The sequence below is a fragment of the Nesoenas mayeri genome (assembly GCF_963082525.1).
Source record: "Nesoenas mayeri genome assembly, chromosome: 3".
NCBI classification, from domain to species: Eukaryota; Metazoa; Chordata; class Aves; order Columbiformes; family Columbidae; genus Nesoenas; species Nesoenas mayeri.
In genome coordinates this window covers 43,609,965-43,632,134 of record NC_137544.1, presented here as the reverse complement: position 1 = coordinate 43,632,134, position 22,170 = coordinate 43,609,965, and the positions used below count along the sequence as shown (strand labels likewise).

Below are 22,170 nucleotides of genomic sequence, written 5' to 3'. Positions count from 1 at the left end.
ATCTCAATCAGCAGTTGAGCCAGCTGATTCAGCCAAGCTCCGCTTCAAAACATGGACAAATGTCCAAATGGAACTGAAGTAGATTACTCATGACAATCAGACTTTTGAATGCATACTCAGACAGATTTTCCCAGTTTTGTGTTAGCACATTACTGAGTTCATGCACTGAAAAGCTTTTCTGTATTAATGCAATACAATTAGTTTCAATACAGCCAAAAGCAGTTGGGTTTAAATCTTTCCTATAATATGACTTGAGATTACAGGAGAAGAACGTTGTGGGTCACTGCCCCATCTAGGTATTAATATTAAAAAAGGTGGGGTGATGATAATGCATTCAGAATGTGCAGGTTCAAAGCATTCTTATGAAAAGTAATAGGAAAAGTCAGGCATCTTGGAGAGGCAAAAATCTCAAATATACCATTGCCAGTGATAAAATGTAATAATTCTCTCACATCATTATAATTCACTTTATAAATGGAATTTATACCATTCCATTTATATTTATTTGCTATGGTCAAAGTAACTTATTCTAGGTGAACAGTGTGTATGCCATACCAGTTTCAGATGTTTGCCCTTATTTTTGTCCTACTTCAGCCTTCTTTTGCATTTATTTTGCCTTAAACTGTGCAAGTGTTACAGGCTTACTTATAATCAATAATTTAACTTAAAAACCTGAGAGTGAACTAAGGCCACCTCTATGGAAGTTGTACAGGCTTAATACTATGAAAGTACCTACACATTTGGGGGGAAAATGAATGTATTGTAAGAACAGGTTTTATTAGAACTGGCCAAAAACATAGCACTGAATTAGGACTGTGATTATAAACTTTATGAATTATGGATTGTGAGTGTTAAGACTTAAAATCATTAATTCCTTGTTTAAATATGTTTTATTAAAGTACACCGTTTAAAAAAAAGGAAATCATTCTGAAATAGAATAGTTTTCTAAGTATATTTTTTACCATTTGGTAAACAAATTACAATTAATGTATTATCTACCACTGTATCTTCCTCTACACCAAAACCTAGCTTCTCTGAAATGCTCAGGAAACATGAGGGAAGACAAAAAAAAAGGGAAATCTACTTTCAAGTTAGTATAGAAGTCCTAAGAACTTTTTTCTCTTGTCAAATTATTGTTATTTTATATAATTCTCCCTCTTTCATGTGCTGTACTGCTTGCGTTTTCTTTTAGCAACTCTGTGCTGAAGCAGAGGTCTGTAATTTAACTTTGTACGTTAGGAGTTCCCAGATCTGCCAGGTCACTCTCTGCTACTGGTAGCTAATGTTGCTGACCCCCTCTTGCTCTGTGCGCAGTGGCAAAGGTCTTTCAGACTCCTGACCCCTGGTCATCAGGAATGTCATCAGTAGTTTGTAGTTTGGATGTTTTAAGTAAGAGGTGAACTTGTGAAATCTAAACCCTTCAGGGTGTTTTTAAGTGATCACTCAACTGTTTCATTGCCCTAGCTTGTACTTTTTATGATGTCTGTAATTCTAAATTTGTGGTGTTTATCATATGCAGCTATTTAAAAGCAAAAATCAAACACTTGTCAGTTTAAAGTGAGAAGCCGGAGAATACAATGATGTATGATTTCTCTGATCAGTAACATGAGGACTTGATAAGCACTATAAGAACTTTTACCTTGTACATTCTAATAAGTTGTGTTTGTAGATCCCATTACTGAAGTGTGCCCCTTTCAAATCCTGAAAGGTAGTTACAAATTAATTTTTTTAAACTAATAGATTTACATAATTGCATGATGATGGGGTTTACATCTTTATCTCTTCAACTTCTCATGCTTAACTGGAAATTTCCAGTGCCCATTTTGGTAAGTCTTAAATCTAGAGCCCAGGGTAGCCCAGCCTCACTATTTTGCTCCTACCTAGTTAATTGGTTAACTTCACAATTTGAATTATCTACCTTTTGTTTTTTTTACACATAGCTTTTATCTGTGAAAACACATTAACCACTGATTAAATAATAAACACAAAGTTAGTATTTGTTTCAAAAAGATACTGAGCAGCCCTTATCCCTTGGATGTTGCTCTCCATCCTACACGTATCTGTTTCCTTCCTGTTGTTCTTCTGAAAATAGAGGGTACTCTGACAGAATACTAGAGAAGTGGCCAGGTCATTTTCCCATTATCCAAGCTGGAGTGGAGAGTTGGAGCAGGCAGAGTCCCCAGTGGGAGGCAGCAGTGCCAGAGAAGGATCCCGCCTTTTCCCCAGCAGAGACAGATTCTGCCCCGGGGCTGTGGCTCTGGCTCCCCTGTACCCCACAGCGCAGGGGTGGACACGGGGCTCGGCTTTCAGCCTTTTGTCCCTGCGAGCCACCCACCTGGGAAGGAAGGGATGGGAACCCAAGGAACTTCACTGCAGGGTTGGCTTTGTTATAGAATCATAGATCAGTATGGGTTGGAAGGGACCTTCGTGGTGGATACCATTGGATTGCACTGCCACATACATGTGCATTTGACAGGGAGAAATGTTATATGGAGGTTGGTTAGAAATGGTCTCTGTGATGGATTACAGTATCGTGTACTAAATATACTCTAAACTTGCTTGACAATTTTTATTGTTTTCTTTTGCATCATATTAGCCACTCTTAGAATCATATAATCATTTTGATTGGAAAAGACCCTCAAGATCATCGAGACCAACCATTAACCTAACACTGTCACTAAACCATGTCCCTATGTACCACATCTACATATATTTTAAACACTTCCAGGGTGACTCCACCACTTCCCTGAGCAGCCTGTTCCAACACCTGACAACCCTTTCGGTGAAGACTTTTTTCCTAATAGCCATCTAAACCTCCCCTGGCTCAACTCAAGATCTCTGCAAAACTTCAGCCTGTTCTGTTTCTTAGTGGTGCCTGCCAGGCTGCCCCAAAAATCTGGAATGTCACTTCTGTAAAGTTTGTCTTAAAAGTATATTTTTACATTTGTAAAGCAGAGTGAGGAAGCTCTTTGTACAAGCATCTGCTGTCTAAAAAAGAGCTTCCAATCTGAATATCCGTGTGTTATGCAGCAGCTTCAATAAGCTGGTAGAAATGACTTTTTTTTCTATAATGTGGACCTTGAAAACATATATCATGTTTGTCCTTAAAACTTATAACTAGTAATATATGTTTATAACTGTCTTTAACTGGGATGTTGTCCTAGACCTTTTATATCTAAGAGTAAAAAAACCACCCACACATTTTAAACTTTGGAAGTTTGAATTATGTCCCATAAAGCTGAGACCGAAGCATATACATTTATGGGCTACCAATAAACTCCTTAAAATAGGAGTTTATAATGGAATCAGTAACACAGATATAATTTTCAGAGCAGTAATTCTAGCAAGTACTTCTCCAATTCCATTTTTCAATCTACTTTACTTTTTAGTGTGAGCTGAAAAACAGTTTTTAAGTATGTGGTCAGTTTGGGCTTTTTTGCCCCCCCTCCTTTTAGCACATGTTTATTTTTTTTCTGGATATAAATCCAAGCTGGATTGTGCACCAACTGCCTGCCAGGATACATCTGTGCAAATTTAATGTCTTTCCTTATAAATCAAACTCACACTTGAAAATGTGAAGATAAAATATAGTATAAATATAATTATTACTTTAAATAATTTTCATAATATATACTTTTCTCATTATTATGTCACATAATATGGCCTTGTGCTATTTAGAAGAGCGAGGGCAAAGGGAGATCAGCTTGGGAACTTCAGTTAAGGGATTTTTTAATTTTCCTTGTAATATATAGTTAACAGGGTCAAATGAAACTTTTGTCAGCACATGAATTGAGATACAGATATGTATATAAAGCCAGAAATAATTTCAAACATTTTTAAGTGCAGAAGTTCAAGTATACTCAAAGAAAAAAATACAGAATTTGTGAATCTGTTATAAGACACTATTATGCAGTTAGCTGGCTACTCACAAATTATCAGGGCTTGTTCTTTCTCTGTTTCTGCCATGCTAATTTTCTCTGTCCTATCCTAAGGATAACATAGGTATTGCCAAACAAGGACACTTACAGACTGCTTTAAGTAGTATTAGAGTCCAGCTACTTGTAATACACTGTAGCACTGTGTGGAAGTTACAGGTCAGGATGTTGCACTAAAATAATCTGTAGCAGTTTGTGCAATGGAACAAAAGACAAAAGCCAATTATGTAATAATATTATCATTGAGCTTATATTTGCCTATCCAGTTACTTACAGATCGAAGTATGCTGTTTTCGCTTAGAAAAATAAATTGCATATTGGCATACCTTTCAACTTCTGATAGTAGAGAACTAAAATTTGCTTCATAATGTATTATTAGTGTTAATTGCAGAACAACTGGGGAAAAAAAAAAAAAAGGAGCTTATTTTTTATTTTTCGTTCTATGCACAAATTATTATTTTTGCAGTCCTTCAGCATGTACTCAGACTACCAGAAGTTTGTGTTTTAAACCAAGATTCAGGTAAAGAGGATGCAATTACTGTATTAGCTAAAAATTATCCTTATCTTTTCTCCATTTTTATTCTTCTGGTAGTTACTTTTAGTACTAGTTTACTGCAAGCTTTTTTAATACTGTAGCTTAATGACTGCTAATTTTGATATAATATTTTCTAAGAATGCTTTTCCCTTGTTTGTTTCTACATCAGAAACTCAAAAGACAGCAAAACAAATTGCAGGTGTGTTAAAGTTGAAAATATGGTGTTTAGGTTCACTGTACCTATATAAAGAAAAAGAATGTACAGATGGTCAGTCAATTCTAAGGTAGTTTCAATAAAAGCATCACTAAAGAAAAGGCTGCTGGCTCAACTCTGGAATGTGAGAAACTATTTTTGGTTTGGTTTAGACCCTCATTGTTACAAATTAATCAACTGCTCTTTAAAGTCTAGAACTCATTAACTTTATAAGTTTTACTGTTCCCATGACTGAACTTAGCTTAAAATATTCAAGTTTACTTTAGTTGCTCACCTTGATCCCATTTCTGTCTACGTTCCACAAGTATCCTCTTCCCTCTTGTAGACAGATGGCAAGGTGTAGCTAGTTGAGATTTAAAATATTTCAGCAGGTTTACATGTGATGTAGTTTATAGTTCACTATAAATCAGTAATTTCAGCCAAACTTACACATTTTGTGGGTAGAAAGAAAATCCGATTTTTTTTCTAACCCTGTGGACACTGCATAGCACAGTACTCGCCATGCTGGATACCGTATTTCAATTCTAGTTCAGTCTGACTCCTCAAATGCCTCATAGTACCAGAAAACTGCAAAAGATATATTTTAAAATGGGATGAGTTGTTTACTTTTAGAACAATTCTAACAGTTCAAGTAAAAGGTGATGGTAAGTTGTATATCTGGAATACTCTTGCGGACAGGACACCAAGATGATTCTATGGATGGTGTTATGCAGGAAACAGAATTCAATTATCAGAATAGCCCTTTGACCTTGTAAAATGTAACTACTGAGTTTATGCAGGTCTGCGTGTGATTTTTCTCACTGGCAAAGCAAGTTATCTCTTATATAACCCTGCATCACATACAGGTTGAAATGTAGGTTTGAGGGGACTGTTTCACCCTCAAGATGATGCAAGCATTCTCTAATGCCCAAAAGAAGGTATTGGGAAAGTCTGTCACAGACCTGTAGAAAGGAGAGATGTAGTATGACTACCAAACACATGATTGCAGAACACATAGCTAAAATTCCTAGTTAACTCCTGGTATACTCCAAATTATGGTTAAGTGTGTCGGTGCTTGTAAACATATTATTTGCAAATGAGCCAAAATAGTCCTGATTTAACAGAAGAAAAAGGGAACGTGAAAAATGCACAGTAGTGCTTTGTGGTTTAACTATAAAGTTTGTATTAAGTTTCTTGTCTTTAGAAAGAAGATTAATGATTGATGCGTAATTTGATCTGTTTCCTCAGCCATGGAAATTAGGATGGTATCCAGATACAATGTACTAAAATATATAATACATATATATTGTGTGCAATAATTGAAGCTGTAGCCTTTGCAGAACAGATTGAGATTCACAATGAAAAGGAAAACTAAAATGAAAAAATATTGAGTGAACAGCAGGGCCTATTTGAGGTGATTACAATGGATGTTTCTTTATTCTGTCTTTTCTTGTGCAACCTGAAAACAGTAGCAGGGGGTTACAAGCAGAGTTCATCACAGAGTTGTCAATCACTGTCATTTACCATTTTGCAATGGAAGATGTCTTTATTCAAGGACAGCTGGGCAAATCAGAGAAACAGATTTGCAGTTAGTAGTCTGTCCAGGCTACACTAAGCAAACAAGGACAGGGCAGACATACTGGCCTCTCACATAAAAATATAATGGACTCTGCTGACCTCAGTGCCCTCCATTCAGCTTCATTCTCAGTCATATAAAAGCTTCACTACCCATTCTCAATTTCCTTTAATTACCTACATGATGCAGATAAGAAAATGAACCTCACTTACTTACAGTCAATGATCACAAACAGGAAATTAAGTAGGCAAGTTGTTTAAAATAAGAGGAGTGTTTTGGAGGTAAATAAAACATGCACTGGGGAAGAATTAGGGAAAATGCATTTTCAGGAGTACCAATTGGTCTGGAGTGACGTGGCTGATCCTTCTTCTTTCTGCTACTTTAAACTGCAAAGCAAAACTTAAGTAAAAAATCTCCTTGGTAAATATTCTTTAAAATATCTTTGAAGGAGAAGCCAGTTAAATAAAAAGAGTGAAGCAAACATGCAGCCTTCTATAGGACTTAAAAAGATTGTGACCTCAGGTTCAGAGAATAAATGACCACAGTTTTCACAAGAGATCTAGCAGAGACATCCAGGATTAAGCAGCAGTTGTCTTTAGTCAGTCTTCACTTCTAATCTGCAGTCTAGATATGAAATAGATTAATGACGTTCTGATTTTCTTTCCAAATCTTAAATTGCCTAATACTTATTTTTCCTTTTACATTTCTATCACAGTTTAGGTGTAGTTTCATTGTATCATTAAAGAAAAAAAATATGCTGTCAGTTTTCAAGGGAGTGAAAAACAGCTATATAACTGATTTTAGGAATTGTCAAAAAAGAATTCTATGTGTTAGGATATTAATGAGTGGATACGGTACTTTGCAAGTCAATTAGGTAGTTCTATTAGGTGTTCTAAAATTGCCATTTTTGTTTATCTCACTCTGCATTGGTTACCGTTGTGACTACTTCATTAATATGGATTTGCAGGAAGTCTGACTGGAGATTGAAGACTGAAACTCATAATATCAAATCTATAGTCTAAGAGGAATATAAAATCCTGAACACTTTAATTTAATGGTCTCTGCTAAGTCCATAGTTTGGAAGATATTGCCCTCAGGGCTACCCAAATAAGTTTTTATTTTATGACAAAAGAAGTACAGTCTTTTAAATTACAGATGGAAAAGATATCACTTATTATAAAACTCCTATCTTTACTTGCAAATTTTATACTTCAGAAAGATCAACCTCATTCCAGACAAGAAAATGTACGCATGCATGCACAAGAGGATTTTGTGGAGGAAAAGAATTACCAATTAAGTCACAGAACTGACTCTTCAGCCTCTTCAGTCTCTTCTTATAGTTCTTAGGGTGCTTCTGTTGAACTTTCTTTCAGAGACAGTGGATTTCCCTAGCAGGAGAATGAACATCTCTGCTCTTGCTGCTAGACGTATTTGTTCCTCTCAGCCCCAAGGATGTTGCTGCTCCTAACTACATTTAGAGTACTTGTTGGTGTGCAGCTCCTTTTCGCAACAGTGAGAAAGTTCTTAGACAGCTTTCATTTTGGCATGAATGGTATTAGTCCCACTCTGGAGCACAGAGGACAGTTTTCAGCACCTATTTAGAATTTTGCTTTTTGCTTTGATCACTGATCATCTGTTGCTTAGACACTGACTGCTCAAAATATTGAAAAAATATTGAAAATATATTTTAAAAGAACCTTACCAGAGGTGTTTCAAACCCACTGTGTTTTGACTACAAAGAGAAAAGTAGAACCCTGAAAACTGAAAATGTGAATTATTGACTTCTTCATAGCTAACCTTACAATGTTTTTGTGAGCCAACCACAGTGCAATACCTGTAGAAGGTCATCTCAAATACTGATTCCACCCATGAAAGTATTTATTTCACTGCTTTTATTTTCTTCTTTAATATTAAAATCAGGTCTGTGAAAAAAATTTTAAAACCTATAGTGGTGTGAATATTTGTGAATATTTTACTACCTATTGTTTTCCCACACACATGATTTTGATAATAAGTACCCTTTCTAAGCATTACAGGGCTGCTATTTTAGCAATTAAATCTAACTATAGTAAATTCACTGCATATACTTTTAACGTCTCAGTAAGGAATAATGATTATTCTGAAGTTAATTACAATGGTTAATTTTTTATTTTTTTTTTTTAAGAATGCTGATGAGTACACAGATCTACCTGTGAGACACAATGAAGATCAGATGAACAGTGAACTGGCAAAACATCTTCCAGTTGAAGTCAATCCCCATTCATTTGACAGTTCACACACAAAAACACACCTCCTGCTGCAAGCCCACTTCAGCCATGCCATGCTGCCTTGTCCAGATTATGCAACTGATACAAAGACGGTGCTGGACCAGGCAATCAGAATATGTCAGGTATAGTAATGCATTTTAATGTTTAACTCTTGTTGGTTTAACTGTTTATTGTTAGTGTGTTGTAATATATTGAATATAGAAAAATCTGAAGATTACTTGCAGTCTTGTGGAGAACTGGTACCACACAGTATGATACCACTTTGTTTAGGGAGGAACTAGATGCCCATAAAGGTGCCAGCTCTGCAGAACTGGAGGTAAACAATCTTATGCTAAAAGTCTGTGGGACTCTGGTTGGCGGCAGCTGTTGCCATAGGGCTCACCTCTTTTATATGCAACAGCTTTCTATCTCTGTATCATGTTATGTTGTATAGAAGTTATTCCTTACATGGGTGTGCTCCCTGCAGGTTGTTGTGTTGATCACTAAGAACCTGTCTCCCGTGGGTAATTTTATTCTTATAGCACCCAAAAGCACTGTAGTCACTGCCAAGCGTAAATAAAACATCCTTTGGAATGTGAATTGGGATGAGAGAAAGGGTTTTTCTTTAGCTTGTGAAAAGATATGTCTTCTGTTTCCTAATTATCACAGAGCCAAAGAGCACACTTTTAAACACAGATTTTAAACTCAGTCTGGAGGCTTGTGACTTTTACAGTTGTACTGCAGTCACAACCCACAGAAACTAAACTGACCATAGAGAACACTGGTAACAAGCAATCACATGCACAGCTGCATGCCTCAAAAGGATTTTAAAGCATCAATTTGAGTTTGGAACAGAGTGCTGCCGTACCTGAAAAGCACATTTACAGTTACGGCAGGAAGGGTGAGCTCTGGTTGACGCAGAGAACAGCTGCCCCTCTGATTCTGCCAGAAAGGAATAATATTCTCTTTAGCAGAACTGGACAAAGACTCATTCACAGGTTCTTGAAGATCAGGTAGCCTTCAACAAACCATTCTTTTTATCTGCCTCCATTCACTATCTGTAAAATAGGGACAGTAATTCTTTCTTCCTACAGTTTTTGTTCACTAAAATTTTAATATTCTCAGTGATCTATACGTCAGCTGTCAGAATGGAGCTTTGATCTTGTGTGAAGCCTGATGGCAATTTGGCAACTGCAAACATCATTGTGTCAAGCCTACCAGTTTGTAAAGCCACGCTATGAGAAATTATTAATCAATGCTCTAGACAAACAAAATACTGTGGACAATTCAGTGTCCAATGATTTGGGTGAGTCTCAACCTTACACTAGCAAAAACTGCAAGCTTGTAATTCTGATATCAAATAAACTAAAAATAATTAAGTAAACGAAAGTAGGGGGCAAATAACATCACAGATGTTATTGCTACACAGTCTTAAACTTGGCAACCAGCAGTGCTTGAATGCAAGTCTACTCCAAATAGTCAAATCAATAAAATCGTGGTGCTGATAGCTTCAATGTATGAACAGTTGTTATTCATAATACTCAGTTATTAACAGAAAGCAACATCACTTGCTCAGATGAGAAAATTCACCTTTGTTTTAAAGAAATCACATACTTAGAGTTCATTTAGATGATTGTGGAATTAGTGTTTGGGGCGTAACTACGTATTTGGGAAAAGAAGTAAATTGAAGATTCTTTACAATAATTATTTTGCTTAATATTTATTCTGCTTTGCTAGGAAATATATTTTTTAATCCTGTCACTGCATAATATGTATTTCAGAAACAATAATCATTCAGAAGAAAAAAACCTAAAATATTTGACAGTCCCTTTAAGTAGAAATAGAGTTCAGAGGAGTATCATTCCATACTGTGCCTTAGCGCTCTGGCCCTCAGTTAAATACTACCTAGTGTTACATATACAGTAGTCTTAAAAAAAAAAAAAAGCAAGCATTTTTGTATTTTGAAGTTGTCGCATGGTTTACATCTCTTGGGAGAATATTAGTTCCATCTTATTAGTCACGCTTCCCAAACAAAGGTTAAAGTTCCCAGAATATAAGCAATAGACAGGGTTACACTTTCAGTACTGGTTGTTACCTTTTTCCTTAGCACTGACCTGCTGATGAACTCTGGGTCAACAGAGGTGGAAAAAAAAAAAAAGATGTTAGTTGTGAGAAAATGAACTGAACCATAGAAGGATCCATTGATGAACATATTCAGTGGGTGACGTTCTCTGTCCGTGTGAACACGTGCTCACACCACCAAATGTAAAATTCAGCAGTGAGGTGGGAATTGGGTTTGTGTTGAACTCTTGTTTATTTACTTACAAAGTACTTTATCCATTAAGGTTGTATAGCTAACCTGTGAATTGTGACCTGAACATAAACTGTTACTTTTGCTGGTGGGTATGTGAATGAGAGACTTTCCATATCAGCGCAAGATCTTTCAAAGAGCTTTTACAAGTGGTTGTACCTTGCTAGATAGAGCAGGGCTCCATCCCAGGTCCACTGCAGAGCAGATTTGCCATCTCTAGCTGCAATACATAAGCAAGCCTCTTTCCAACACAGGTTATTACACTTCTCCACTCTTCAGTGCTGTCTTTCACCTGAATCAGCCTTCTGTCCTGTCGTTCCTTTTGTAGCTCCCCTATTGTGTCCTCCCCACCATTCCTCCAGCCTCCTTGAGCCTCTTTCATCACCAGTGGCTTTAGGCTGAGTAGTGCTAATGGTCAGAAAACTACATTAACAGCATCAGATAGATAAATGTGGCTGATGGATTTCAAGTAAGATTCTATTTTCTTCTAATTAAAAAAAAAAAATGCAACCATTCCTAAATTAATTCTCCTGAGATGTCTCAGAAGTTTTGTTTTTATATTAGAATTCTGTTGATCTATACTCACGATGAAAGATAGGAGTCATAAGCATTTAAAAGAATTTGAGGAGTTGTGGTGCTGGCTCAGTAATTGTAATTGTTAAATGTAATTGTTAACATAGAAAATGGAAGAAATATGCTCTGATACAGACTTTCTATAGTTAGCATTTGTTAGCTATAGATGGAGTTTGTTATAGCAAGACAAAATGTATTAGCTATTTCCCCAGGATGAAATACAGAATTCTTCCCCTTTTACTGGAGGAATATGGGGAATAGCAATATGTAACTGTTTGGGAAGTGAATGCCTGTCTGCTCCCACACCCTTCTCCATAATGAATGGCCACTGAGGCATTGACTAGACTGAAGGAATGTCCCTGTTCTACATTGAAAAGCTCAAGTCAAAGACTAACAAGTTTGTTATCAGTGACAGGTCCTCATAGATAAAGCACAGAAGGTTCCCATGGCTCAGAAACTCTGCCATGACTTCCTATGTGACCTTGGCCAAGTCATTTGATTTTTATTTGCTTCTGTCACCTTTAATAAAATTACAGTAGACTGCGTATTCTCTTCAAGCATAGCACTCTCTTTGCTATATTTTTACTGAGGAAAGATAGAGGTGTCAGTAAGATGGTGCTGAGCACTCCCGTAGCTGCTCAAAATCAAACACTTTTCTGCTTCCTGCAGAAGAACACCAAAGGATAAAAATTCTAATGAAATAATTTGTCTAATATTTTTGTAGAATTATTACCATAAAGACAATACCCCACCTTTTTTCCAATCTCTGATATATGAATATGTGAAACAGACTAAATCTAATCTCTGTTTTACTTCTTTTGTCAAGCCTTATATTTTGTGACTGTGTATTCAGCGATCAGTTCTTACTCTGCTGTTCTAAGACTATCGCCTATATTTGCATTAATTGAAATGGATAATTGAGGCAGTAATACCGTCAGTCTCGGATTCAGCAGGGCAGTCTCTTCTAGGAAGGAGACTGCTGGCTTTGCATTGGGATTGGCACAAGCCTCCACTTGTAGTATAATCGTTGATAAAATATTTTAATATTGCCAGGAGCAGAACTGCCATGGAGCTCAGCTTTAACCTCTGAGAAGTGTTTACCTATGGATGTGTTAAACGCATCTCAGTAGGGTACCTGTGCAATGAGAGAAGATGGACATGAAGTCAGAATAAAGACTAGTTTGCACGGGAAATGTGCACGTCCCTGAAAGGAGGACCTTGTAACACCATCACTGATGGCATGCCTTTCCCCGTCACGTTACTCCTCTGGAGATTCTAATTTTGACAGGAAATAAAAAAACTATTTGGGTTAAACACTGCATTTCCTTAGCTGGACGATGATGTTCCTAACACTGTTTTAGCCTTTCTAAAATAGTTCTAGTTAGTTGTTTCTGGTCATTTAAATTGCAGCTTTTACTACAGTTCTGCTTCAGAGAATCATCTTTGTGGGACATGTTCAGAGTCATCAAATATTGCACAAATATGCTGCCCAATTCAGCTGTCTTTAAAGAACTAGCTTACATACAAAATGCTCGCTCTGCTAAACTGCAGCTGCTCTGGCTGATGGTGGAGCTGCATCTACCACTCCTCACACCAAAGTCCTTCCCAGCCATCTCAGCACAGCTGTCAACAGCAGAGGTGCCCGAGCTGCAGTTCCCAGACGATAAGAATGGGAATGTCCCTCAGCTCTGGACTTTCCATTCTCCCCAAACCTCCGAGGTTCGTAACAGCCACTAAAACTATTGACCTGGGAGCCATATCCCTTGGATCATTTGTTTTCCTGCCTGTGAGGAAATGGAGAAGTCTTATAGATCTGAAGTGTGTTTTGAGCTCATATGTTGTCTGGTTAGTGCAGGCATGCCCATGACCTGCTGCAATGGCCTGTTTTACAGTGTGTATGTCAGATTTGCCCAGAAGTGCCCAGGAAAGGAAATAATTTTTTTGTTTAATGAGTGCATTGGCAACTATAAATAAGTTGGCAGCTCTACTGAAGGAAGGGAAGAGAATCAAATTAACTCAAGAATGCAGAGGATTATTCAGAAACAAGTGAAGAGCAGGGGCCGTATCTCTTTAACTACTACACATATTCTTTCTGTATGTGGTAACATTCCAGTGACAGCACCATGTTTGCAATTTTACTTAAATACTGGTTGATTTCATGGTTGGATGGCTACCCATTCTACATTAGGAGAGTGGAAAGAATAGGATAATAAAAAAATGTGTAATGCATATGCTGGACAGTAATGCTCATTTATAGATACTAAACAGCGATGGATAACTTTGTAGTGAACATACCCGAACACATTGGGGTGGAATCACGTGCTGCCTGCTGCTCTTTTGCAGGTCTGTACATGGGAGAAGATCAGGTTACCTTTGTGGCAGTGGTTGTTGGGGTTTTTCCTCGCTGTGGCTAATAGGGGAACTGGTGTATGGAAGCATCTTGGTGACAGTTTAATGATGGTTTGGTGCTGCTTACATATAATCCCTCCCCCACCCATGACAAACCTTTTCCCAGTTGGGGCTGGAGGAAATGAGTAATGCTTAACCCATTTGTGTGATCAATTCACTTAAGCAGCTACTGTGAAATGTTAATCACAACTTTAATTTGTACTGCATTAGCATTTTGATTAACTTGTAGGCTTGCTAGCACACTTGAAGCACTTTTACTCATAGTTACAGCTCGGAAATGACTTTTTGATTAATTAAGTTTGTTAGACAGCAGCTGAGCTTCCTGAATGCTAACCTTATGGGGCTAAAAGTTCAGGAGAAAGTTACTGGGAATAACTGTTGCTGTTGAAAAGGATTCTTGTGAATGCACTCAAAATTTTAATTATTGACAAAATATTACATTACTACTTTGAAACTGACTTTCAACTCTAAAGAGGGCAGATTTATTATGAGAAAGATGCTGTATATTTTTCATGGGTTTGTTAGCTTGTGTAAGATTTGGAACAAATGCTGTTCTTAAGACATTGTTTATGTTAGGAAACTGGAATTTCTTGCTGAGAGATTCTTATCAAAAACATTTTATTGTATTTACAGTTCACTAGCATAGGAGAGAATATCAATTTATTAATTAATAATCTCAAAGTAAATCAACAAGTTCTGAACATGGTGGGTTATGCCCTACCAAGTTTACATTGCTAGTATCACATTCCATAGCTGCTTTGCTCTCAGTAATACTGTCAAAAAAATAAGTCAGTAAGAACCCAAGAGCTGCACTCCACTAACCATAGGCAGTAAGTGATTTGTCCTTCCACTGGTTCTGATCATACTAATAAAGTTACTATGGAGGCTAACGGATGAATACAGGGATAGGAATCTTACAAAGCAGCTAGGAAGGTCGCAATTTGCATACATCAGTGAGACCTTTATGATGATGGGAGAATGAAGAATTAGTCTCTCCTAGGGGGTAGCAGAGCATATGGAAGAGAGAGATTAATATGCTGGTAAAAAAGTGAAGGGAAGGGGGATGCGGAGTGCAGTATAAAAGGATAATAATCCCTGAATGGGATTAATTACATCTTATTCAGTATTTCTCTGATAAAGTACAAGGGGGAGGGGTGGTCTGTAAGCTGTAGCTATACAGCTGTGTGTGTCTGATTTAATTGATCTGAAAGAACTCCTCCCCTTCCCCAAGTTCATACATTTCTAAAAAGTAATCTTGGACTAGATCTCTGAAGTGCAAAGGTTCTGTAGATACCTGTTTTACCAGTGTATAACATACAAAAGTTAGTGACCTTAAAACCCTCTGTAAGACTTCTTCAAATAAATTCCAACTTTTCAAGCCAGTTGTCCTTAGTGGGGTATATAATTGAAGCATCGTAATCATAATTTATATGAAAACATGAATCTTATAGTACATGGCATGCTTTAACATCTGGAAAAATATTTTACTTGTATTAGTATGATCTCAAGTCACATGTGGATCATAATATAATATTACATATTGGAAGGCTTCCTACATTTGAAGCATGTGCAAAAAAGATTTATTATTATTCTGAATTCTTAGTTTTCAGGAAAATGGGTCAAATGCATACTTTTGCATATTATTATCTATAAATATTTGTCTTATAAACTCCGTAGTCCTAAACAGCTGTAATTAGGCACCATTTTAATTATTTTAATAGTTCTATGGATTTAAACGTCTATTTCTAACTGAAGTCTAGTCCTAGACAACAGAACTTATATTAGCATGCAGTGAAGACAAGAGTTGGGGATATTTTGATGATTTGATATTGGAATACAATACACAATAAATGCAGGTACAAATCCTAACCAGCCTTAACTATGGTTTTTGATGCAACTGTGCAACAGTTTGAAGTATTACACTGTTTATATCTTTTAAATACCAGTTGCCTTCCTCAAAGCATCACTGCAGAATAAGACCTGTTGTTTGTTTGACTAAGAATGTGTTGGATTTAGATTACATGAGCTTTCAAGTCTAAGGTGAATGGTTTTTTGCGTAGAGGGCTGTATACATTACTGTACCCACCTTCAATTTCCCAAATGAAGGAGCTCAAGAAAGTGTTGTAGTCTGTGAAGCATCGATACAAAAAAAAAAAAAAAAAAAAATCTTTTAAAAGTGGATAAATTTGAGCCATGTAGCTCACCCTGAGTACTCTTGAAGTTTCAGCCTCATCCAACAAATCATTACCACCAATGGCATCACTGTAGGCAGTCAATTTTTGGCTGAGTAGTCACAGATATAAATCTCAGCTGCTGCGACACTTCTTACGTTACTTAAGTCTCCCTAGCTAGCCTTTGTATCCAGAGCAGTTATTGTTCATTTAGCTCCATTTTCACTTACTTACATATAATTTAGCCACAAAATATTGACTTTTATATTTACAATGTTTACAATTACATTTATATTTACAATATTTAAGTAGAAATGCTTACTATATTCAGAATTATGTGACAGGTGACTTCAAACAAAATAAATTATTCCAAGCAGTATGCAGTCTCTGTTAATAAAATGCAAGCTGTTTCATTTGAACACTTCAATAACTTATCTTAAAGGAAAAAGCTATTTAAGTCATTTGAGTAGATGAGAAATTCTGCTGGTTGTACAGCCTCTGCTCCCTTGCCACCTACCCAGTCATACAAGAGTGATCCAGAATATCTGGCTTTCAAATGAAGGATGTGAAAGTAATACCAAAACCAGTGTTAATACTTTGCAAAAAAATTTTCTCAAATGAAAGATTTTGCAATCAGGATATTTCAGTTGCTAGACAAATCTCCTAAATGGGTAGGGAGTGTGTGAGGTAGATATGTTCACTATGGAACAATTTAGTATGTTATTCTGAGCACATGTTCAGAGTGCTTTAAAACACCAGATAAAAGCAATGATGCTTTGCTATCAGTGCGTGTGCCACACACTCACCTCTCTCACATCCTGCCCCATCTTTACTTCCTCTCAGGCTAGGGAATTATAAACCATGATTTAAAGCATCAGTAGTAACTTTGGCTGAAAAGAGACCTACTGTTAAATCTCAGCTTCATGTTAGACCAGCAAGGTACACAGGTTGATCAGTTTAAATAATTCAGTACTTAAGGATAACCAGCTACTGCTCCTGAAAATAAGATGATGGAAACTTGATAAAGGATGCTGAGGGTTTCATATTAATGCACTGCTGAAATGAAGAAGAAAATAGCAAGATTTTGATCCAAACATTTTGACATTCAATTCTGAATATCATCAAAATGAAAATTTTTGCTAATACCTAGCAGGTATATCTACATCAGTTATTGAGCATCAGGATTTTTGTGCTGTCCCTGCCATTATTTATAGCTAGTTGCTTCCCATGTTGGTAAAAGCCAAGCTATTTTTGATAATGACAGACAAAATGTTAAAGGATATGTCACTGATTGCTATTATTACTTTATGGTTGTCCAAATACGACACCTGAAAGGCTTAAAAGCTAATGCTCATCTATCTCAGTGTAGGCCTCTGCTTTTATTCCCCGAAGTGCAGGAAGGGGCCCAAATGATATGGTAGTAAACATATTTTTCATTATAACAAGCAATATTTTCCTTGACTCCATCTATTTACCCCCTGTTTTCTACTTCAGGTTAAGTGGTGGGCTTAGGGCTTTGTGGTTTTTTTTTTTTTAACTTGTTGGTTTACCAAAAAGCATTTTGATATAAGTAAAAGCATCTTTATAGTTTTGTTGCATCACTTCTTGCACTCACTGTCCTGTTCTCTTGATTTTTTTCTCTGTGATGAAATTATCCTGTGTTGGCATGAAATTCTGAGGCTAGAAAGGCAGATAAACAATTTGTGCCCTTTCTCAGTTTAGAGTAATATTCTTAATCTGTTCCAGTCTTGTCAGCTACAAGGTATTTAGAAATTACTTACTTCTTCACCAAATAAATGTGAACAAGCCACAGTTTTTTAGAAAATTATACTGGCTTGTACTTAACATCAACCACAAACCAAACAAGTAACAACTGGAGAAACTAGACTAAATGTTATTCATCAGATAACATAAATATTAATTACTTGCCATTTTTTCTTTTGTCTTTTATATTATTTTCTTTATTTAGTTTCTACATTTTGTATAGCTAATTTGGAGACAGAGGAATGATTCAATTTGTTACTTTGAGTATTTATAGGAATTTCAATAACCACTTAAGTATCAAGCATCTGTGTGTTTTACACTTAGCGGAAAATGAGACATGTGCGGGTTTCCAAGGCAGCGGATGAAACAAGGCAACTTTACCATTGTTCTGACTTTTTCACAATGTCACTGTCTTGGATTTCACATCCAGATAGAGATGATGTGAATAAATTCTATGGGTGAAGAAGCAGAAAATAAGGAGGAAAAGAGGATTTGCCATGTGGATTCATTATAACAATGTGGAACACAGAGTCTCACACACACAGGCTTTCCTTGCTCCCTACGGGATATCTGTCTGTAGGCCTCTATCAATTTCTAGGAGATTTTCTATGTGAAAGGATCCTCCAGTTAATTTCAGTGTATAGCTTGTTTTAGATTTATCTTTCTCTTACATCTTGTCTCTTCCTTTCCCCTTTTCAAACCTCTGTTAAAAGAGGTAGGGTTAGGGGAATAGATTTTTAAAAAAAAAAAAAAGAACACAATGAAAACAGTGTTATGCATGTGTCCTCAGAAGCATTTTATAAAAATACCACTGCTTCAGGCTGACTAAAAATACAACTTACTGTGTTCTTTTTGCTGCTCATAGAAAAAACAGGATTTCTATGTGCCCATTGTTCTTCACATATATACAGTGTTCTCGTCATTGAGGAACATGAGGTTTTAAACTATGTCAGAAGAGCAGAAAGGGAAAGAACAAGAATCAGGTAGTGAAGAGCAGGAGAGAGATACCATACTGTCTCAGCAACATGCTCAGAGACACCGACTGTACCCTGTGTGTAGGCTTCAATATGTTTTAAAATGTGGAAGTAGGTAAAGAGAGATTTGCTCTGGAAGTTTACAAGGTGGACTTCACCCTGATACATGCTGAGAACATTTTCCCTCTTTATCTGACTAAAAGTCATGTGAGCCAGCACATAAATCTACAGGTTGTGAAACTGCTCCTTTCACATGTGATTTCTAACATAATTTTATTTCATGTTTGGTAAAAATAATCATACCTGGAAATCACCTTGGCAAGCCAAGTGAAAAGACAGGAAAAAGAAAACCATTAATGTTGTGCTGGGAGGTACTATTTCTAGGGTTAGTAGGAATGTTATTAGAGTGTTTGAGGGTGCTATGGCTCTTTCTTCAAAAAAGACAAGTTAAATGTTAAATGTAGGTCTTTATTAGCTGAAAGGCGCTTTATCCACAGTTCATAAGAAATGAGACAACATTTGTATAATACAGGGTAACGCTAAATATTTTTCTGTGTCACTGATCTTATCATCCTGATCTGGAATAAAACCTGTTGAAATTGCATTGTAAACTGCTAAAATAAACTGTGTGACTGGCCAGGACTGAAACTAACTTGTGTCTTTAAACGCAGTGTTTCTCCAGAATCGGTGTAATTTAATTGAAATAGCTCCGCGTGTGTAAACAACTCCTTTGTTTAAAGAAGATTTCACTGTTTAGTTTGCCTTAAGTAAATGCTGCCTTTTGTTTGTCTGTAAAACATTTGATTAAATGTAAAGACCTACATAGACAGCTTCTCCTCATTACACTAGTGGCTGGAAAATAAGTTAAAATGATGCAGGTATCTGCTGTCTAAGGAAGTATCAAACAATATCATTTGTCTTTAAAAGAAAAACCCAGGGAAACATCTTAAGCCTCGTCCTTAAATCAAACTACAATTCTCCGAATATCAAGAAGATGGTATTTAAAGAAGTGTTGATACTGTTCAATATACCAGACTCTTTTCTTGCTTTCTTAAAAAACATCTTCTAGTATTTTAATCAAGCCTCAAATTTCCTGTATGGCAAACCACTTTTAAATACGTTACTTTCTACTGAATTAGAGTCTTGTGATGAAGACCCACACTTTATTGTGATGGTAATGCTATTAAACAACAAAATAAGCAGGACAACTAACATTATAGCATAACTTTCTTCACCAGCTGAGTTGATTCTATAAATGATAATAACCATTTTAATGTACTGTAGACAGGGTGAAAAGAATACTATATATTCAAATAACTACATTTACTATTAAATAGTATGTTGAAACCAAAAGCTCATGTTTGGTCCTTTCTCTTTTGGAAGAACTCTTAAATTCTCTTTCAGACTAACCAAACAGAATTTAAGTCCAGTCAGGAAAAAAGCCAGATGACCATTTTTTTCATGTCAATAGGGCCACTTGCAGTGCCCAGTCCATAATGAATTCTACAGATACAGATCTTCATGCTAGTGATACTTATAGGATGCCTTTTACTTGTATTGTCTACAACATAGGAAGTAGAAATGGAACAGAACCTCATGAGATGTGGAAGGCAGGATGATCCTTAATGCTGTGGCATGGTGTGTAGCTGGATAGGGTTTTTATGTTTGCTTGGATTTTTTAATGTACTTTGGGAAAGCTTTAAAAATTTGGGATAGAGATGCCAAAAGAGAGACAGCCAAGCATCTCACATTCTCAAGACAATAAACAGTTTACAGTGGAAAGGGTAAAATCCATGTTATTTCTGACTGCTCTTACCCACGCTAGCTAAACTATTAGCTATTTTGTAATCTTTCTTCAAGATTTCAAATAGGTGTCAGTGTTGAACAAAACCTCAAAAATGTTCATTAAGCTAAACTTTAGGGCTTTTGTCTAGTCGAATTCAAGAATTTTTTTAAGTCCTTAGGTTAAAATGTGAATAATAACTGCTACTGGTGAGGTGACATCAATAGTAATTTTGGAACAAATGTAAGTATGTTGTTGTTGTTCTTAAATAGTTCAAGGATTTCTGAATAATTATGCAATTCTGGCAAAGCTCTGATGTCAAAATATAAACCAATACTGCAGTTAATTGAAACATCTTCCTTTACAGTAAACTTTGAGATTTATTCCTTTCATTCGGAGTTGGATTATGTCAAAGAGAGGTTATTTGTGAGGAAAAGATCCCACCTTCTGCTTTCACCCCTAAAAATGGGGTATAAATAACCTTTTCAAGGGTAAGAGTTGATGCTGCTGCTGCAGGATTTAATCCATCTTTTTCCAAGATTAATTCAAAAGGTGCCTGCTGCCATCAGTAGAGGTTGAAGTAAATTCCCATGTTGAAGGCCTAGAAATTCCTGTATGTTAAACATTAAAAGAATGCTTTTACTTGTATGAACCAGGTACTCAATTATAATTGAATTCTCTTTTTTATATGTATATGTCTCCTTTGATTAGGCAATGCTGGACGTTGCAGCACATCATGGCTGGCTAGTGACTGCTCTGAATATAACCAACCTGGTGCAGATGGTGGTTCAGGGCAGATGGATACACGACTCTTCTCTGCTTACTGTGCCCAATATAGAGCTACACCACCTTTACCTTTTTCGGTATGTAATTCTTCTAAGCATTTGCAGGTCTGTAATTTCATTCCACCTCTGACTGCTGATTGTGTTTGAATGTCATTGTTGTGCCTGCGAACGTTCATTAATACACCAGAAGCAGAAGTCATTCTTTCACAGTGATGCTTTCCCAAATGGAGTTTCTGTTTCTCTTTTCAATATTCATTGATTAATTAACCCCCACAGATTATTTTGAGAACCATGATTCCAGACAAATTAACAAGAGATTACTGGAAGGGCTCCAAGTCCTAACAAATCTAACTTTGTATATTAATTATCTCTGCATTTTAATCCATTATAAAAATACATTAGTATCCACCTTAATGTCATAGATAATGCTAAACTCTGTGGATGCCTAGATGATGCAGTAATTAATGCTTCCCAAAAATAAATGACCAGCATTTAATAACAGGAACCGGTATCAAGTTTTACCACCAAAGAAACTGAAAATAAATGTTTGCTTTTCCTCCCTGGACATATGTTTTGTTGTGTATATCAGAAAGTGGAGCCAGCACAAAAGGAAGAGCGTGCGTGGAGGTTACCAAGGACCGATCGAGTGTCTTCCCGAACTAATAGCTGCCTGCGAAGGAAAAGAGCATGTTTTTGCTTCCATTGTGGACAGTGAGCTGCAAACAGCACAGATTTCACAGGTAATACTTTTGATCAGTCATCATTATTGGTGCTACAGGAAAGGAGGAGTAGCTGGGAAAAGAAATACTCTGCTCACTTCCCTTCAGCAGACATCATGTGATGTTCTGTACAAAGTGCCACACATTCGTTGCTCTCATCTCAAGGTGCTGCTGAGCTTTACAGGGCTTCCTCTCT

At 36.5% G+C, this 22,170-nt stretch overlaps 1 protein-coding gene across 3 annotated transcripts in view; it reads left to right on the top strand.

Moving 5' to 3' along the window:
• ASCC3 (activating signal cointegrator 1 complex subunit 3) overlaps nt 1-22,170 on the top strand; it is a 267,877-nt gene that overhangs the window by 237,092 nt on the left and 8,615 nt on the right. For all 3 annotated transcript variants that reach the window (XM_080341877.1, XM_080341876.1, XM_080341878.1), the window contains 3 exons: nt 8,404-8,628; nt 21,182-21,333; nt 21,845-21,995. In XM_080341877.1, coding sequence (XP_080198003.1) covers nt 8,404-8,628; nt 21,182-21,333; nt 21,845-21,995 — 528 coding nt within the window. The remainder of the gene's footprint in view (nt 1-8,403; nt 8,629-21,181; nt 21,334-21,844; nt 21,996-22,170) is intronic.